Source organism: Chelonoidis abingdonii, chromosome 19 (genome assembly GCF_003597395.2).
Source record: "Chelonoidis abingdonii isolate Lonesome George chromosome 19, CheloAbing_2.0, whole genome shotgun sequence".
Lineage (NCBI taxonomy): Eukaryota > Metazoa > Chordata > Testudines > Testudinidae > Chelonoidis > Chelonoidis abingdonii.
This window is the reverse complement of record NC_133787.1, coordinates 43,441,376-43,457,328: the sequence shown is the minus strand read 5'-3', so window position 1 is coordinate 43,457,328 and position 15,953 is coordinate 43,441,376. Positions and strand designations below refer to the sequence as shown.

The window sequence follows — 15,953 nt, the reverse complement described above, 5'->3', positions numbered from 1 at the left end:
ATCCGGCCAAGCGGGAGTGAGCCAATTACGTAGCACGTCCGGAGTACACGATCCGTTACCCATTGAATGAAATCCATGTTGAAGTTACAGGTAGACCCTTTCATATGCCTCTGCCACGCTCAATGACTCACTTAGCTGGGTATGCCTCCGGGGCTTTGGGCACTCCCTGAAGGCAGTGTGTTTAATAGGTTCCCCTTGAAAGTGAGGTTTTGGGTGGCTGCCATGGTGTAGTTATATTCCTGGGCGCCTCCCGCCGCAGAATTGGGGCGCCTCTCGGGCGTCCGCCCTGCTATAAGTTTGGCTTGTGCCTGGGATGATGGAAGGCTGTGGTTCCTCGTGTGTGTGGGGCCCCTCTCTGGGGGGAAGTTGGGAGGACGCCCTGGGCAAGACGGAAACATATCGGTTTGTGATTATGGCCACCCTGATGGGTAGTGGTGTTGGTGAGGACCCCTTTAGAATTATGTGCGGTAATGGGAAGGGGCCCTGCGGAGGTTGATGAGGTCCCCGCCTGGACAATGGGGGTTTGTCAGCCTGGCCCCTATTATCTAGTTGTCCCCTTATGTGGGGGTTTGGAGACGTTCTGGTGTTAGTGGCGTCCGTGGGAAATGTTGGGGTTTTCAGGCCTTCCCCAGGGTTAGGGGAGTCTTGTAAATGGTGGTTTTTTGATGGGCCCCTCAGGTGTAAGTTATGGGGCCACAGTTCCAACGACCGACACGGGCGGTAAGAAGGAACTGAGGAGCGGTCGGGCCGGCAGGGGTATATATCAGGCGCCATGGCGGCGCCACTCCAGGGGGCGCCCTGCCAGCCCACCGAGTGTTGCTAGGGTAAAAGTCTCCGACGAACGTGCACGCGGTGCGCGCACACCTACTGGAATGGATATGAGCAAGCACTCGAAGATGAATGATGGCTGCTGGTTCCTATGAGCCCAGGGAACATGCAGAAGCTCTGCAGGGTGGTAGCCTGCTCCAGTTGCATTAGGTGCAATGGGATGTAGGTGTTGACCTGAGGGCAGCCCTGCCCTGCCCACTGCTGCATCATTTACGGGGTGGCTGGGCAGAGGCGGAGAGGAGGGCACTCCTGGCTATTTGTCACATTCCAAGTCCTGGGCCCCCTCACTGCCTTGGTAGTGCCTCTCACAGAACTCCTGGATGCGACTGCAAGCCTCCACCATCAGCTCCTCGGGCACCGTTAGCACCACCCGGAAGAAATTGGGGTACTCAAAGCACTGAAATAAACCATGGGAAAAGGCTGATTAGTTGGGCAGGGGTGAAACTGGGGTCTCAGACCCCTGCCCTGCCATGTCCCCGGCTGTGTCCAGCAAGCAAGCCCAACCCACAAGAACAGGCCTAGCCAGATGGAAGGAGCTGTGGGATCTGATCCTGGCCAGTCGGCAGCTCCATCTGTAAAATGCCTTTCACAGCTCAACCCCCATTGTCGCTGCTGCGTCAGCAAGGAGCTGAGAGACCCTCAGGGGAAGGGGCTGTAAGAAAAGAGTTGGGGGGGGCACACACAGCAGCCCCCAGACGGGACCCAGAGAAGAGGCTGGAGAAAGCCAAGGACTCTCAAGGCTCAGTGAGTGGCTAAGGAACCCGGCGGGTGACTGCGGGCAATTGGAGTGGGAAGGGAAGACGTGCAGCACATCTCCAGCCTCGTCCCTGCACAATGAATGGGGCCTTGGGGTTTGCATAGGGCATCGAACTGAGCCAGTGTAAACTCGGCAGGGAGCTGCTCTTGTGTGAAACAGAGAGGACATGGGGCTCAGGCACACACGGGCTACACAGCATGGGGCAGACTGCAATCTTAGAGACAGGATAGCAGCCACCTGGGGCCAGGCTAGGCAAGGAGTGACCATTGCACCACTGCCCAGGGCTTCTGGCGGACCACATGACACCCAGCCCCCTCCCCGCAACACTCCATGCTCAGAGCTCCCAGCCCGCCCCCCCAACCGGGTGCCCCACGCTCAGAGCTCTCAGCTCCCCCCCACCGGGTGCCCCACGCTCAGAGCTCCCAGCCCCCCACCGGGTGCCCCGTGCTCAGAGCTCCCAGCCCCCCCCCCACTGGGTGCCCCATGCTCAGAGCTCTCCAGCACCCCCCCACCGGGTGCCCCAGTCAGAGCTCCCAGCCCTCTCCACCACATGGCGCCCCTAGCTCAGAGCTCCCAGCCCCCCCCACGGTGGTCCCCAATCTCAGAACTCCCAGCACCCCCCGTCTCCAACCGGGGCCTACCATAGAGCTCCCAGCCCCCGGTCCAACAGGCCCCGTGCTCAGAGCTCCCACCCCCCCACCAGGGGTGCCCCTATCAATGACTCCAGCCCCCCCTCGCGGTGCTGCCGTACTCAGAGCTCTCGCACCCCAGCTCGGGCAGCCCGGCTCAAGCCCCAGCCCCCCCTGTCCCGTCCAGACTCCACCCCGTCCTCCAGAGTCAGCCCCGCGTGCTCAAGTCCGCCGCGCCCTCTCTTCCGTTGATCGGGGAACACTGACACAGAGGCCGGCAGGCAGAAGCACTGACTGCTGGAAATGCAGCTGCTGGGAACTCCATGATCCTACTCAAACTTCGGAAAAGCTCATTCTCAATTCCAACCTGCAGGCAGAAATAGAGTCAGAGGCCGCCAGCCTTGGATAGGACTGCACAGGCATCACCATGTGACTAGCTCTCACTACACCTCACAGAGTATGCACTTCCGCTCCACCCCGTCCTTTCTCTCGCCCCTCTACAACCACAATGCCCCGATCCCCGCATCCCCCACCTCCAGCATCTATACAGCCCCGGCCCCCGCGTTCTACTCCCTCCCAAAGCTATACCAGCCCCATGTCCCTGCACCACCTCCTCCTCTCCCCACAGCAATATCAGTCCCATGCCCCGCACGCGCTCCTCTCTGCCCCTATACCAGCCCCGGGCCCTAGCCCCCCGACCCCCTTCCCCCACATGCATATATCAGTCCCAAGTCCTGCCTCAATATCAGCCCCATGCCCTCAGCACCTCCGATTCCCTTCCACCCCTTTACAGCCCCATTCCTACCCAGCAATCCTCTCGCTCCTCTCCCCCACAGCATATAAAGCCCCATGTCCTCCACATTTTATTATACTTCCCGTCCCCGCCTATACATTTGCCCAGGCCCCCCACCTGACCCCTGCCACCCCACTCTATATTCAGCCCCTTACATTCCACCCTGCAATCTCTCCCCCGCCCCGAATCCATACAGCCCCATGCCCCCTGTCATCTCCTCCCTGCCCTATACCGCCCTCATGCCCCCGCATCCCTCCTCCCCTCCCCATCGCTATACATGTCCCATGCCCCTCACGACCCTCCTTCCTGTCCCTATCATACCCTTGCCCCCTACATCCTCTTTCCTGCACCCTACTACAGCCCCCTGCCCTCTCCCATCCTATACAGGCCATGCCCCTGCATCCCACTCCTCTCCTCCCCCCACAGCGTATACAGTCCCATGCCCCCTGCATCCCTCCTCCCTGTCCCTATACAGCCCCGTGCCCCCTACATCCATCCTTCTCTGCACCCTATACAGCCCCCTGCCCCCTGCATCTCTCCTCCCCCGACAGTGTATGCAGCCCCATGCCACTCACATTCATCCTCCCTCCGCATCCTATACAGATCTATGTCCCCCGCACCGCTCCTCCCTACCCCTATACAGTCCCGTGCCCCCTGAATCCCTCTTCCCCCCCAAAGGCTATACAGTCCCATGCCCCCCACAGAACTCCTCCCCACCCCATACAGTCCCATGCCCCCTTCATTTCTCCTCCTCTCCCTGCAGCCTATACAACCCGACGCCCCCTGCATCCCTCCTCCCCGCCCCATACAACCCCATGCCCCCTGCATCCATTCTTCCCCGCAACCTATACAATCCCATGCCCCCTCCATCCCTCTTCCCCCTTGCAGTCTATACAGCCCCGTGCCCCCTGCATCCTGCATCCCTCCTCCCCCTGCAGCCTATACAGCTCCATGCCCCCCTTTGCATTTTTTTGTTAAAGGATGGCTACTTTTAAATCTATTATAGAATGTCCAGGGAGAGTGAAGTGTTCTCCTACTGGCTTTTGTATGTTACCATTCCACATATCTACTCTAGCGCCACCATCAGAGGACCCAACCACATCAGCCACACCATTAGGGGTTCATTCACCGGCAAATCTACTAATGTGATCTATGCCATCAGATGCCAGCAATGTCCCTCTGCCATGTACGTTGGCCAAACCGGACAGTCTCTACACAAAAGAATAAATGGACACAAATCGGACATCAGGAATGGTAACATACAAAAGCCAGCAGGAGAACACTTCAATCTCCCTGAACATTCTGTAACAGATTTAAAAGTAGCCATACTTGAACAAAAAAACTTCAGAAACAGACTTCAAAGAGAAACAACAGAACTTTAAAATTCATTTGCAAATTTAACACCATTAATTTGGGCTTGAATAGGAACTGGGAGTGGCTGGCTCACGACAAAAGCAGCTTTGCCTCTCCTGGAATTGACACCTACTCATCAATTATTGGGAGTGGACTACATCCACCCTGATTGAATTGGCCCTGTCAACACTTGTGAGGTAACTTCCTTCTCTTCATGTGTCATTATATAATGCCTGCATCTGTAATTTTCACTCCATGCGTCTGAAGAAGTGAGGTTTTTTACCCACAAAAGCTTATGCCCAAATAAATCTATCAGTCTTTAAGGTGCCACCGGACTCCTTGTTGTTTTTGTGGATACAGACTAACACAGCTACCCCGTGATACTCCCCACTATTGTTACTGACAAGGTGGGAGGACCTGTCAAGGAAGGAGAGGAAGTATAGAGGGAAGGGGACTCCATTAAAAAGACCATAACCTGTTTTAGAGTTACTGATAGCTCAGAACCACCAGCTCTTCAATGCACATGGATCAATGTGCTGTTAATGCCCAGGAGGGGGCAGTGGTGGGGATCTGTTACAAGCCAGAGAACAGGCTGAGTCACTTCTTAAATACTTGTCTGTAATATGTGGAAAGAAAAATGGTTGTGATGGAGGACTTCAGTTGTGAAGACATGCTAGAGGTCTCCTGCAGCCAGGAGTAAAACTCCATTAGAGTTTATAAAACATTTTGATGCTGATTTTCTAACACAAAGGGACTGCAGCCAGCAGAGGTAACTATTCTGGACCTTACTGTGATAGATAATGATGGACTGTTCACTGAACTGGAAGTTATTTGTTACCTAGAGACCAGCAATCATGACCTAATTATATTCATTATGGGCAGAGAGAGGAAGGTTTTGACCAATAATATATATATTTGGTGCTTCAACGGGGCTAATTTCCCAAAGCTGAGGGAAATTATGAGTGAAATTTACACAGAAAAATGTGAATGAAAATTCACAGTTGTTTAAGAAGAGTTTACTAGATGGCAAAAAGCCATGAATTCACAATCAAGAAAGAAGAAAACTTTGGCCAAAAGCCAGTGGCAAAATAAAGTCAGCAATCAAAATAAAAAGACATATAACAAATGGGAAAAGGTTAAAATAGATAGCAACTGATATAAATTAGAAGTGATGAAGTACAGAATATTGATAAGGGAAGCTAAAGATATCAAGGGACATTCATGGCTGGCAGGCCTAAGGAGAATAAGGAGGATTTTTTATGGACAAAATAAATTCTAACAATGGTATAAAACCATTATTAGAGGGAGATGGTAAAACTGTTAATAATGATGTAGAAAAGGCAAGGGTATTTAATAGATATGTGTTCTATATTTGGAAATGAGAATGATCATGTACTCGTATTACCAGAGGATAATGAGCTACTTTCCAGTCTACTAGTAACAAAAGAGGATGTTAAACAGCATCTACTAGAGATAAAACATTTTAAGAACAGCAGACCTGGATAACTTGTACCTAAGAACCCTAAAAGTGCTAGTTGAGCAGATCTTTGGCCTGCTGGTTCATTTTTAATAAATCATGCAGTATTAGGGAAATTCCAGAAGACTGGAAGAGTGTTCATGTTGTGTCAATTTTCAAAAAGGGCAAGTGGGATGACTCAGGCAACTATAGACATCCCACTCAAAATAATGGTAAAGATGATTCAGTTGACAAAGAATTAAAGAACAGGAGTATAATTAATGCCAGTCAATGTGGTTTTTATGGAAAATATATCTTGTCAAGCAAACCTGATTTCATTATTTCATGAGATTAAAAGTTTGATTGAAAATGTAACTGTGTAGCTACTTAGATTTTGTTAAGTGTTTGATTTAGTACCACATGACAGTGATTAAAAAATTAGCAATATCTCTAAAGAATAAGCACACGATAAATGGATTAAGAACTGGCTAACCAACAGAGCTCAAAAAATAGTTGTCCCTGGGGAACGGTCGGTCACTGAGTGTGGGTACTGCTAGTGGGGTTCTGCAAGGATCAGTACTAGACCTGACACTATTCAACATTTTTATTAATGATCTGGCAGTAAATATAAAGATGACACAAAAGATTAGTAGAGTGGTATACAATGCTGAGGACAGGGAAGTCATGCAGAGTGATCTGGATTGCTTGGTAAACTGGGCCCATTCAAACAAAGAAGTTTTAATAAAGCCAAATATAAAGAATGCCTAGGAACACGGAATGCACATCATGCCTGCAGAATGGGAGACCATATTCTGGAAAGCAATAACTCTATACAGGATTTAGAGGTGATAGTGGACAAACAACTCAAAATGAGCTCCCAGTGAGATGCTGCAGCAAAAAGGGCCAATGCACTCCTTGGGTGTATAAATAATTGAACAGAAGGGAGGTGATTTTATCTCTGTATGCAGCGTTGGTGAGACTGATGCTAGAATACTGTGAAGCAGTTCTTGTTCCCACCTTTTAAAAAGGATACTGAAAAACTGGAGAGGGTGCAGACAAGAGCCATAAAAACGATTCAAGGGCTGGAGAAAACATTTTACAGTTAGAGACATAAAGAGGTCGGTTCGTTTAGCTTCTCATAAAGAAGATTAAGAGATTACTTGTTTACAGGACACCAGTATCTTCACAGGTACTAAAAGGCTTTTGACTCTTCTTGCAGACAAAAGAATAATGAGAATCAGCAGCTGGAAGTTAAAGCTGGACACATTCAAATTAGAAATAAGGCACAATGTTTTTTAACTGTGAGGGCAATCAACCATTGGACCAAACAGCCAAGGGAAGTAGTGATCCTCCATCTCTTAACGTCTTCAGCTCCAGACCAGTGCCTTTCTGGGCAATTTGCTTCAGCTAGACACAAGTTACTGTGCTCACCAGAGGGGTAGCTGGGTGGAATTCTCTGAGCTGTGCTACCCAGGAGGTCAGACTAAATGAAACCGTGGTCCCCCCTGGCCTTACACTCTACGACTCTCTGAAGAATGGGGCCCCACTGGGCTGGGCGCTGCCCGGTAGGGTAACCAGACGTCCTAATAAAATCGAGACTGTCCCAATATTTAGGTGTTTGTCCCGTGTCCCGACCGATCTTTGGTCGAGACGCAATTTGTCCTGAGATTACGTTCCGCCGGCAGTGCTTACCGTATTTATTTATTTATTTATTTATTGCTGCTCCGCCGGCAGCACTTGCCTTTTTTCTCTCTCTCTCTCGCTGCTCCGCTGGCAGCACTCGACTTTTTTTTTTTTTTTGCTCTGCTGCCAGACTCTTCCCCCCCTCCCTCCATGTGTCTCGATATTTTCTCCCTCTCATCTGGTCACCCTACTGCCCAGACACAGTAAGAGACAGGCCCTTCCCTGAACAACTCACATTTCAAGCAGACAAGGCAGACACTGGGCAGGGCAACAGGATCCAGCACACACTGAGCAAACACCAATGCTCTGAAAATGGCACATTAGCGCCTCACTTACCATGAGGTACATGGCCCCCGAGGGCCGGACGGGCTGGAGTCCAGAGACGGCAGATAGGGCAGCGTAGCAAAGGTCAGCATTGGACTGAAAGGCAGAGAGGAGAGAGTTCAGGACTCGGGACGTTCCAGGAAGCAGCTCAGCAAATTGGAGACAAATTCTCAACCAGAACTCAAGACAGGTCCCCCATTGCAAATAAAGGGGCATCTAATGCAAACAGGACAGATGTTAACAGACTTGAATGCATTGAGGTGACTGAGCTGACCTCAGCAAATCAGTGTAGACACCCCGCCAGCCCACCCCCAGCATTTCTTCCTACAGCACCTCCTGGCTGGCAGTGCTATGACTGGATTGTCAAGAGTTCCCCACAGCTGGCACTCCTGCCCCCTCCTGGCAGCGACCCCTGCTGGGAGAGGTCAGGACTACTGTAGCCAGGAGCTCCCCCCACTACCACCACTCCTGCCCTGCTCCCTCCACTGCCTCCTGCTGGGAAAGAGTGGACACGGGAAGACGAGGTCCCTCGCGAGACACCACTGTGACGATTCATAGTCCTGTTTGACCTCTGATGAATGCTGCTGGTCCCCTCTCACTCTAAATACCTGTCTCTCGGGGGGGACATACCTTGAGGAAGCTAAGGGTGTTGTGGTAAAACTCTGGGGGTGTTCGGTGGATGATGTTTTCCAGTGCCCCCTGGACAATTGTGCAGGGTCCCAGGATCCTTTGACTCAAGCTTACAAGGCCATCCCTGATCTGAAACACAGATGACACTCTGACCTCAAAGATCGCACACTCATGAAGGAAAGGAAAATGCTCTCACCCTGATCCCAGCATTTCTAGCTGTTCATAGGATCAAACACGCCCACAATTGGACAAGGGGTGTTTTTTCAAACTTTGCAAAGCATTGCGGAGCCAGTCCCATTATCTAGGGTCTGTATCGAAGTTATCTGCAGACTATCTATGAAGGCCCCATTGTCACTAGCTGTGTCTGAGGGCCAGAACTGGTCCCCAATCCTTAGCTTGGATCCAGCCCTTTCACACCACTCTTATGGTACAAAGGGGCCAGGAAGCAGCCAGAGTCCACTAGCTGGAGTTTCCTGTTACCAGAGCACATCTGATATGCTAGAGTAGCTCCTAGGCTTCTCTGAAGTAGGCTGAGGCTGAGGCTTGGACACACCCACCCCCTGAATCTCTGAATCCTTTGTGCCTGAGGCCACGTCTAGACTACGCGCCGGATCGGCGCGTTAAAATCGATTGCTCGGGGATCGAAATATCGCGTCTGGTCTGGACGCGATATCTCGATCCCAGAGCATGCTTAGATCGATTTCGGAACTCCAGCTAGACGACCGGACTTCCGGATTCGACACAGCGAGCCGCGCGGATCGATCCCGCGCGGTGAAGACGGGTGAGTAAATCGATTTTAGATATTCGATTTCAATTACGCTATTCTCGTAGCTGAAATTGCGTATCTAAAATCGATTTAATCTCGTAGTGTAGACCTGGCCTGAGAATCCGTTGTCATTGACTGTGGATTTGACTGAACTGTGCACACAAGTGTCAGAGTTTCCCAACCAAATGCACCAACAGCAAAGGGCTGGGACTCGCCTGAAGCAAACCCAAGCCAGAGCCTTCGCAAACCAGTCTCTGTTGTGACGCAGTCTTTGGCTCTCTCTGCTCATTTCTATTCTGTTTAATCACAACTGGATACTGCATCTTGGCCAGCCGGGGACAGATGATATCAACACTGCTGCCCTTTGTGAGCGCTCAGGTGCCCCAGGTTTAGTGGAAAGCTCCCAGCTGTATGGGGTATCATCAGGCCACAGATCAATAAATGACTAAAGAGCCAAAGCTCAGGCTGCACCATCACCTGCTATCTTGTTCCCACCAATAAGGAGAAACCACATTAGAGCATACAGGGACCACAAGGGGCAGCACGACTTTGTGTTATTCCTGTAGGGGAAACAGGGCCTGCCTGCGAGATGAAAGCAAAACCCTTTGCCTCCAAAGTGGCTTTTTTTTCCCCTTGTGCTCAAAACAGGAATTTATTTAGTTTAAGGTGAAAGCATTGGTGAACACAGGAGATCTAACAGCAGGGATGAGATATGGGCATCAAGTTCAGCTGCGGTTAGAGAGGGGAGAATGGGATGGGCAGAGGTTATTCCCTCTCATATCTGCAGGGCATGCACAAAAGCAGCTCAGGGCCAGATTCATGGTTGCCCTGAGCTTTGGGGCATCATTTCCACTAGTCCCAAGTGTGAGCACAGGGTCGGAGTGGCAATGGCTATGCTCTGGAGTTCATGCATAGGGGCAAGGAAGAACTGGGCCCCTGTGGGAGGTCTGGAGCGGGCTTAGCAGGTGAAGTGACTCAGAAGCAGACATGCCAAACCTGCGGAAAAAATCACAGAAATTAGGCTTGTTTTTGGCTTAATTAGCTTGTGAGTTGCTTGTTTGGCTTGTAGTTTGTTGCTTCTTTTTATTGATCAGCTCCTGACAAACAGAGGCAAGGGGAGAGAGAGTCAGGGGTGCTGAGCGGACCCACCACAGTCCCAGACTGCACGCCAGGGGGATCTAGTCACATAGAGTGTTGGGGTTCTTAGGGACTGGCTTGTTTGGGCCTTGTTTTGAAATGGGATTAGCCTGATTTTTGGCTACTGTGAAAGTCGGGGTGCTTATTTACTGCGTGAAAGCTGGCAACTGTGAAGAGAAGGCAGCATGTGTGCATGAAGCAGCAGGCAGGAACATGAGGGTATGTGCGTGGGAGCCTGCAAGGGAGTGTGTGTGAGCAGGAGGAAGCGTGCATGCCTGTGCCTGAGTGAAAGGCAGTGGTGTGTGCACGTGCAGGGGAAGGTGCCTGCTGACTGTGCATGTTTAGTGTGTGGCGCTATTGCTGGCATCGAGAAGGCCACCAGACAACATTCCTCACCTCATTCCCAAAGATGTCTCTCCGATCATTAACCAGGATCCATCCCATCCTCCAGCCTGGGACCAGCCATCGCTTGGCCAGGCCTCCACAGGACAGGATCGGCACGTTGGTGCTAAGAGTTGCAATGGGCTCATACTTGCACTCTGCAAACACCTGTGAGACAGGAGGATGCATTAGCAGCCACCCTCTCCTTGCCAATTCCCTGTGAAAAACAGGGGAGCTCTGGGAGGGCAGGGGGTTGACTGGCAGGAATATCAAAGCAGATGAGCAGTGAGACTGTGGAATGAAACAGACAGTGCAGAGAGCAGGTTTGGGGGAGCTGTAGGGCTGCTTCAAGGGGGAATTCATGTGCAGTGCAAAGAGCCAGACCCTGCACATCTGGTCCTAATTAAGGGATCACAGGGGCCCCTGGATGGGAGACACAAGCACAGAAATGCACACAAGAGTGTGAGTGCTCGCAGCTCTGAGTTTGATCCACCCAGAGGAAAGGAGAGTACCAGACACGAGACGCCCTTCCAGGGGACAGCTGGGCAGACAGGACCAGGGAGCTGCAAGTACAGTTCATGGCTGTTCTCAAGGGCAGCAGGACTAATAGCTAAGGCTCTTGTCTGGGGGTAGTTACTCTTAAACCCTGCTACCAAAGGGCAAGTGTACAGAGAGAAGCCAAGGACCCAGGCTCTGGGTGCAGTTTGTGCATGGCAGGGACAGGCACTCACCATGTCTCCGTAGATTTCATCAGCCAGGATGGGGACACATTGTCTCGAGGCCACTGGGAAAGAGAAGTAAACACTGAAACTGGCTGCCTTCTTTCCCTACAGGGTGCAGACTCACCCTCATCCTACAGATGCCAGGCATGGGCTCTCCCCTAGCCCTAAAGAACAGACCACACTCCACCCACAGAGGGTCTCCATATTCCTTGTTTCAGACATGCAAACCAGTGGGACAAAGCATTAGAGAATACATTGTTAGGAACAATCCTTCCCAGGGCTAGGCTTGCAGGGCCTATGCCTGCTCTGACCCCAGGCCTGGGACAGACATCACTGATCCACTAATCAGAAGGTTGAAGGCTTTCCCAGCATGGATTCTGAGAGGTGGATCAGGAGCACAATCCCCATTTTACAGCCAGAGAAGAGCCACACAGCGGGTTAGGGACAGACCCTAGGACTTCTCATCCTGCATCCCTTCCCTGGCCATGCTGACTCTGTGCAGGGTTATCCCAAAGGCCCTGGGAACAGGGTAAGTCACAGAGTGTGGGGTGAATCCTCCAGGCCCCGGTATTGTTATTTCTGTAGCATCGACATAATAGGTCAGGTCCTGCCATAGAGCTCACCATAATTAGACTGAAACAGATAAGCAGAGGATAGGGCAAGGCAGCTAACGACAGCCCTGCTCTGACTTAGTGCTCAGAGACTCACCGGCCAGGATTTTCTGGAGATGGCTCTTGCTGAATACGGAGCCGCAGGGGTTAGAAGGGTTGTTCACAATGAGACAGGCCGTCTTCTCATCCACCAGCGACTCCAAGTGCTTCAAGTCAATTTCCCAGGCTTTCTCAGGCTAGTGAGGAGGAGGAGAGGGGAGGGTGCGTGAAGATGAAGAATAAGGTATGGAGTGAGGATCCAGCTGGGGGCTGGGCACCAGGCATGGGGATGAAGTGCAGAAGGGCCGGGCACAGAATGAGGAGAGGGGCACAGGCTGAGGGACTAGGAGTCCAGGCCCGGAGTGAGACACGAGGGTCCAGCCAGACTAGGGTGACCAGACAGCAAGTGTGAAAAATTGGGACGGAGTGGGAGGCAACAGAAGCCCATATAAGAAAAAGAACCAAAAATCAGGACTGTCTCTATAAAATCAGGACATCTGGTCACCCTAAGCGTGTGTGGCCACGTGCAGGGCAAAGACCACGCAGACATAGCTGTGCTTTGCGCCTAATGAAAGGCACCGACATTTCTTCCTTCCTATGAGAAGGCATAATTTACACAGGGGCCTCGGGGAGCATGGCCACCATGGAAAGCCGAAGGCCCATGAGAAGGGCTGGGCTGATAGGCTCTGGCAGCAGCTTATTTGGCTTTGGCACTTCATGCCTTCCTCCCTTTTCTTATGAGGAGGGTAAGAGATCCCTGGAAGCTCTCTAGAGGGGGCTGCAGCATTCCGCACCTAACTGCCTTACCAAGAGGTTGTAGAATTTGACCTCAATCCCCATGGAGAGTGCAAGGGTCTTGTAGAGAGAGAAGCCAGGTCTTGGCACCAGGATGTTCTGCCCTGGATTAGCCAGCACTGCTAATGCAAGTTCAATAGCCTGGCTGCAGCCACTTGTCAGGATAACATCCTGCAGACAGCAAACAAGAATGAGCTCTTTGAATCCAACCAAAGGCTGCTCTGAGAAATTCCAAAGCAGTCACTGACAGCTGAACTGGGAGTAAGAGCTTCTTGGCTAAAAGGGCCTGGAAGAAGCTAAACAGACAGCAACAACCAATGCTGGCTTCTGGGGAGCTCAAACCCACCAGATTAGAAAGCCAGGAATGAGTGACAGGCAGGCCCCAAGATTGGGGCAGAAAGCCAGATAAGGTCACTTTGGAAATGGATCATGTCCAGCCATCTTGCTCTCTCCTTGGATAGAGACAAGGTGTGAGAAAAGCACAGTTGGGGCCCCACTGTGCTGCACTGTCTAGTTTGTTGCTAGCACCATGGAGCACATTCATTCTCCAGTGAGGACTCTTGCCAGGAAGGCTTCATTACCTGAGCTTCCAGAGGTGCTTCGGGGCAGCTATAATACGCAGCAACCACCTGCCGGCAAGACTGGTACCCTTGGGAGAGAAGGATGGAATATGGAGTGACGGTGGTTTTACCGCATTTCCCCATTCTGTGCAGGAACCACCAGAGGCATGGGACAGAGACTACACAGCACAAAGAGGGGTCTCCAGAGGAATAAACCCCAGGGCAGGATGGAATTCGTCTGAATTCCGAAGGAAACAAAAGACAAGATCAGTCGGCCCTGACACAAGCACCATGTTCCATCACTGAACCAGCTGCCCTCAGCACCCAGGGCAGGTAAGTGACATCCTGGCCCCAGAGCAGGCCTGGGAAGTGCAGGCTTTACAGCACAGATAAGGGCCTGCTCCAATGCAAAGTCCCCCTGCCCCTGAATTAATGCCCCATGCCCAGTCCCCACAGCCCAAGTTAACTCCGCCGGTAAACTGAGTCTACAACTTCCCTGGCCAAGCCAGCATGATGTGGAAAGTGCGTACTTATATCAAGAACAAAACTTGTTGTGGGAATGCAGCAATCTTTGCTCTGCTCCAGGGCCCTCACTCTGAGGGAATATTCTCAGCATCTATGGGGTCACAACAGGGATGGATTTGGCATCCCGTGGGTCTTGAATGATTGTTTGAAGCACTTTCCTGTGAAGAATGGGACTAAAACAGCTAGCCAAAGTGACAAGATATGGAGCAGAATGAGGATGCAACGCCTTCCCCGCATCACACTACTGTGAGGATACCTATCCAGGAGGCAGAATTGTATCTGGCCCAGCCTTTTCCCAGAACAATGGCCACGTAATGACCAGGACAAAGCAGCACAGCTATTCCATGAGCAAATCACGTCTCCAACCTGGTCAAATGCCCTGCTGCTCATTGGTGTGCATGGGCATACACAGGGCCAGAAGAGTATCGGAGTGAGTCTGTGCCAATCAGAAAGAGTAACAGGACATCCGTCTAGATCCCCTGGCTCAGCCTTGTCCTCCTGTGCACAAGCTGGGCTAGGACATTGCCCTTAGAAGAGGAATCATGGGGCCTTACCGACTGAAGGAGCGTATCCATTGTAGTTCCCTGAGTCCAGGGCCTCCTTCACAGCCTGAGTGACCTCATCATCAGTGGGGAGGTTTCCAAACACCGTTGGATCACCTTTTAGGGAATGACAAATAGCAAAATCCTTTTTTCTCATATCCTTTAATGACGGAGCTGTAAACAGCACACCCTCCCTCCCTAATGCTCCAGAGACCCCTCGGCTGCAGCTCACTCAGGGGCCCTCAGTACCACATCTCTTCAGCTACCACCCAGTGCATTTCCCAGTACTCACCTAGGGACAAGGAGATCATGGGCTTGTTTGGGTTCGGTTCCACTTTCATAGTGTCCACGATGGCTCGGATGGGATTGAAAGTCTTCTTGGACATCTCAGAGGCCCGGACTGCCCATCTAGGCTTCCGGCCTTTCACCTTCCTCAGGGAGGGGCTGTTCCCGTTTCTATGTACATGGACATCGCTATTGCCATTCATTTGGATCAAGTAAGAGTCCATTCTGAGATCTGCCCGAGAGAAAGAAAGCTCCCCAGAGTTAGCCATTGTTGTGCATTATTTGTTATGCACCAGCTGTGTGCTCTGCCCCATACAAGATACAAAGGGGAGTTGCTGCTTGAGGGTCCAAAAGTGAGGCCTTTGAAGTTGGGCTTTTGATGATCACTGGGCCTTACATATCAATCCCTAATCCAGGTCCTAGATCAGCAGTGCCAACAGACTGGCTGGAAGGGAGAGGGAGGCAGAGAGAGGGGGATGGGGAAGGGAGAGAGAGGAAAGAAACAGATGAGGAAAGCCAACCCACATAATAATGAGACTAAGGTGACCACACACAAGTGTGAAAAATCGGGATGGGGGTGGGGGATAACAGGTGTCTATATAAGACAGAGCCCCAAATGTCAGGACTGTCCCTATTAAATCAGGACATCTGGTCACCCTAAATGAGACGCTGCCACAGGAGAACAGGAATAAAGATGCTACTCCACCCCAGCTCCACCCACAGCCCCACAGGAGAGGCAGGTTTCTGCTAAAGCCGCAAGTTGGGAATTTGCAACCTTGTCATTTTCGTGGTCATCACTGGCCTTCAGAATTAAGACACTGCTGAGATGAATGGGGGTCAGTGACACCTCCCAGAGCTGTTAGGCTGAAGCCCTCCTAGGTGTAAGTCCCTGACCGCAAGGATGGATTTACCCAATTTGTGACTGCCTGTCTGTCTGCAGAAATTCTGAGCACCTGGCAGGGGTGACACTGAGAAACGACTTCCACAGCTGAAAGGACAGGCACTTAATGCTGTTAAAATGACAGCTTATATTCTGCACAGACGCTGTTGGCCCTGCACTGTTCTTCAGGGCAGACCCTGCAGAGAGGAAGGTGTAAAACACGATTCCCTCCCTGTCACTGAGAAGCAGCAGAGAGA

General features: G+C 51.5%; 1 protein-coding gene across 1 annotated transcript; it reads right to left on the bottom strand.

Moving 5' to 3' along the window:
- Nucleotides 1-1,081: 1,081 nt before the first annotated feature.
- Nucleotides 1,082-15,040, bottom strand: TAT (tyrosine aminotransferase). The gene is made up of 11 exons (XM_032796394.1): nt 14,824-15,040; nt 14,544-14,648; nt 13,486-13,553; nt 12,917-13,075; nt 12,168-12,306; nt 11,469-11,521; nt 10,753-10,905; nt 8,454-8,582; nt 7,836-7,919; nt 2,510-2,581; nt 1,082-1,225 (listed from the first exon to the last, which is right to left on the bottom strand). Exons 1-11 carry the CDS (start codon nt 15,038-15,040, stop codon nt 1,082-1,084), a joined length of 1,323 nt encoding a protein of 440 aa, XP_032652285.1.
- Nucleotides 15,041-15,953: the final 913 nt, after the last annotated feature.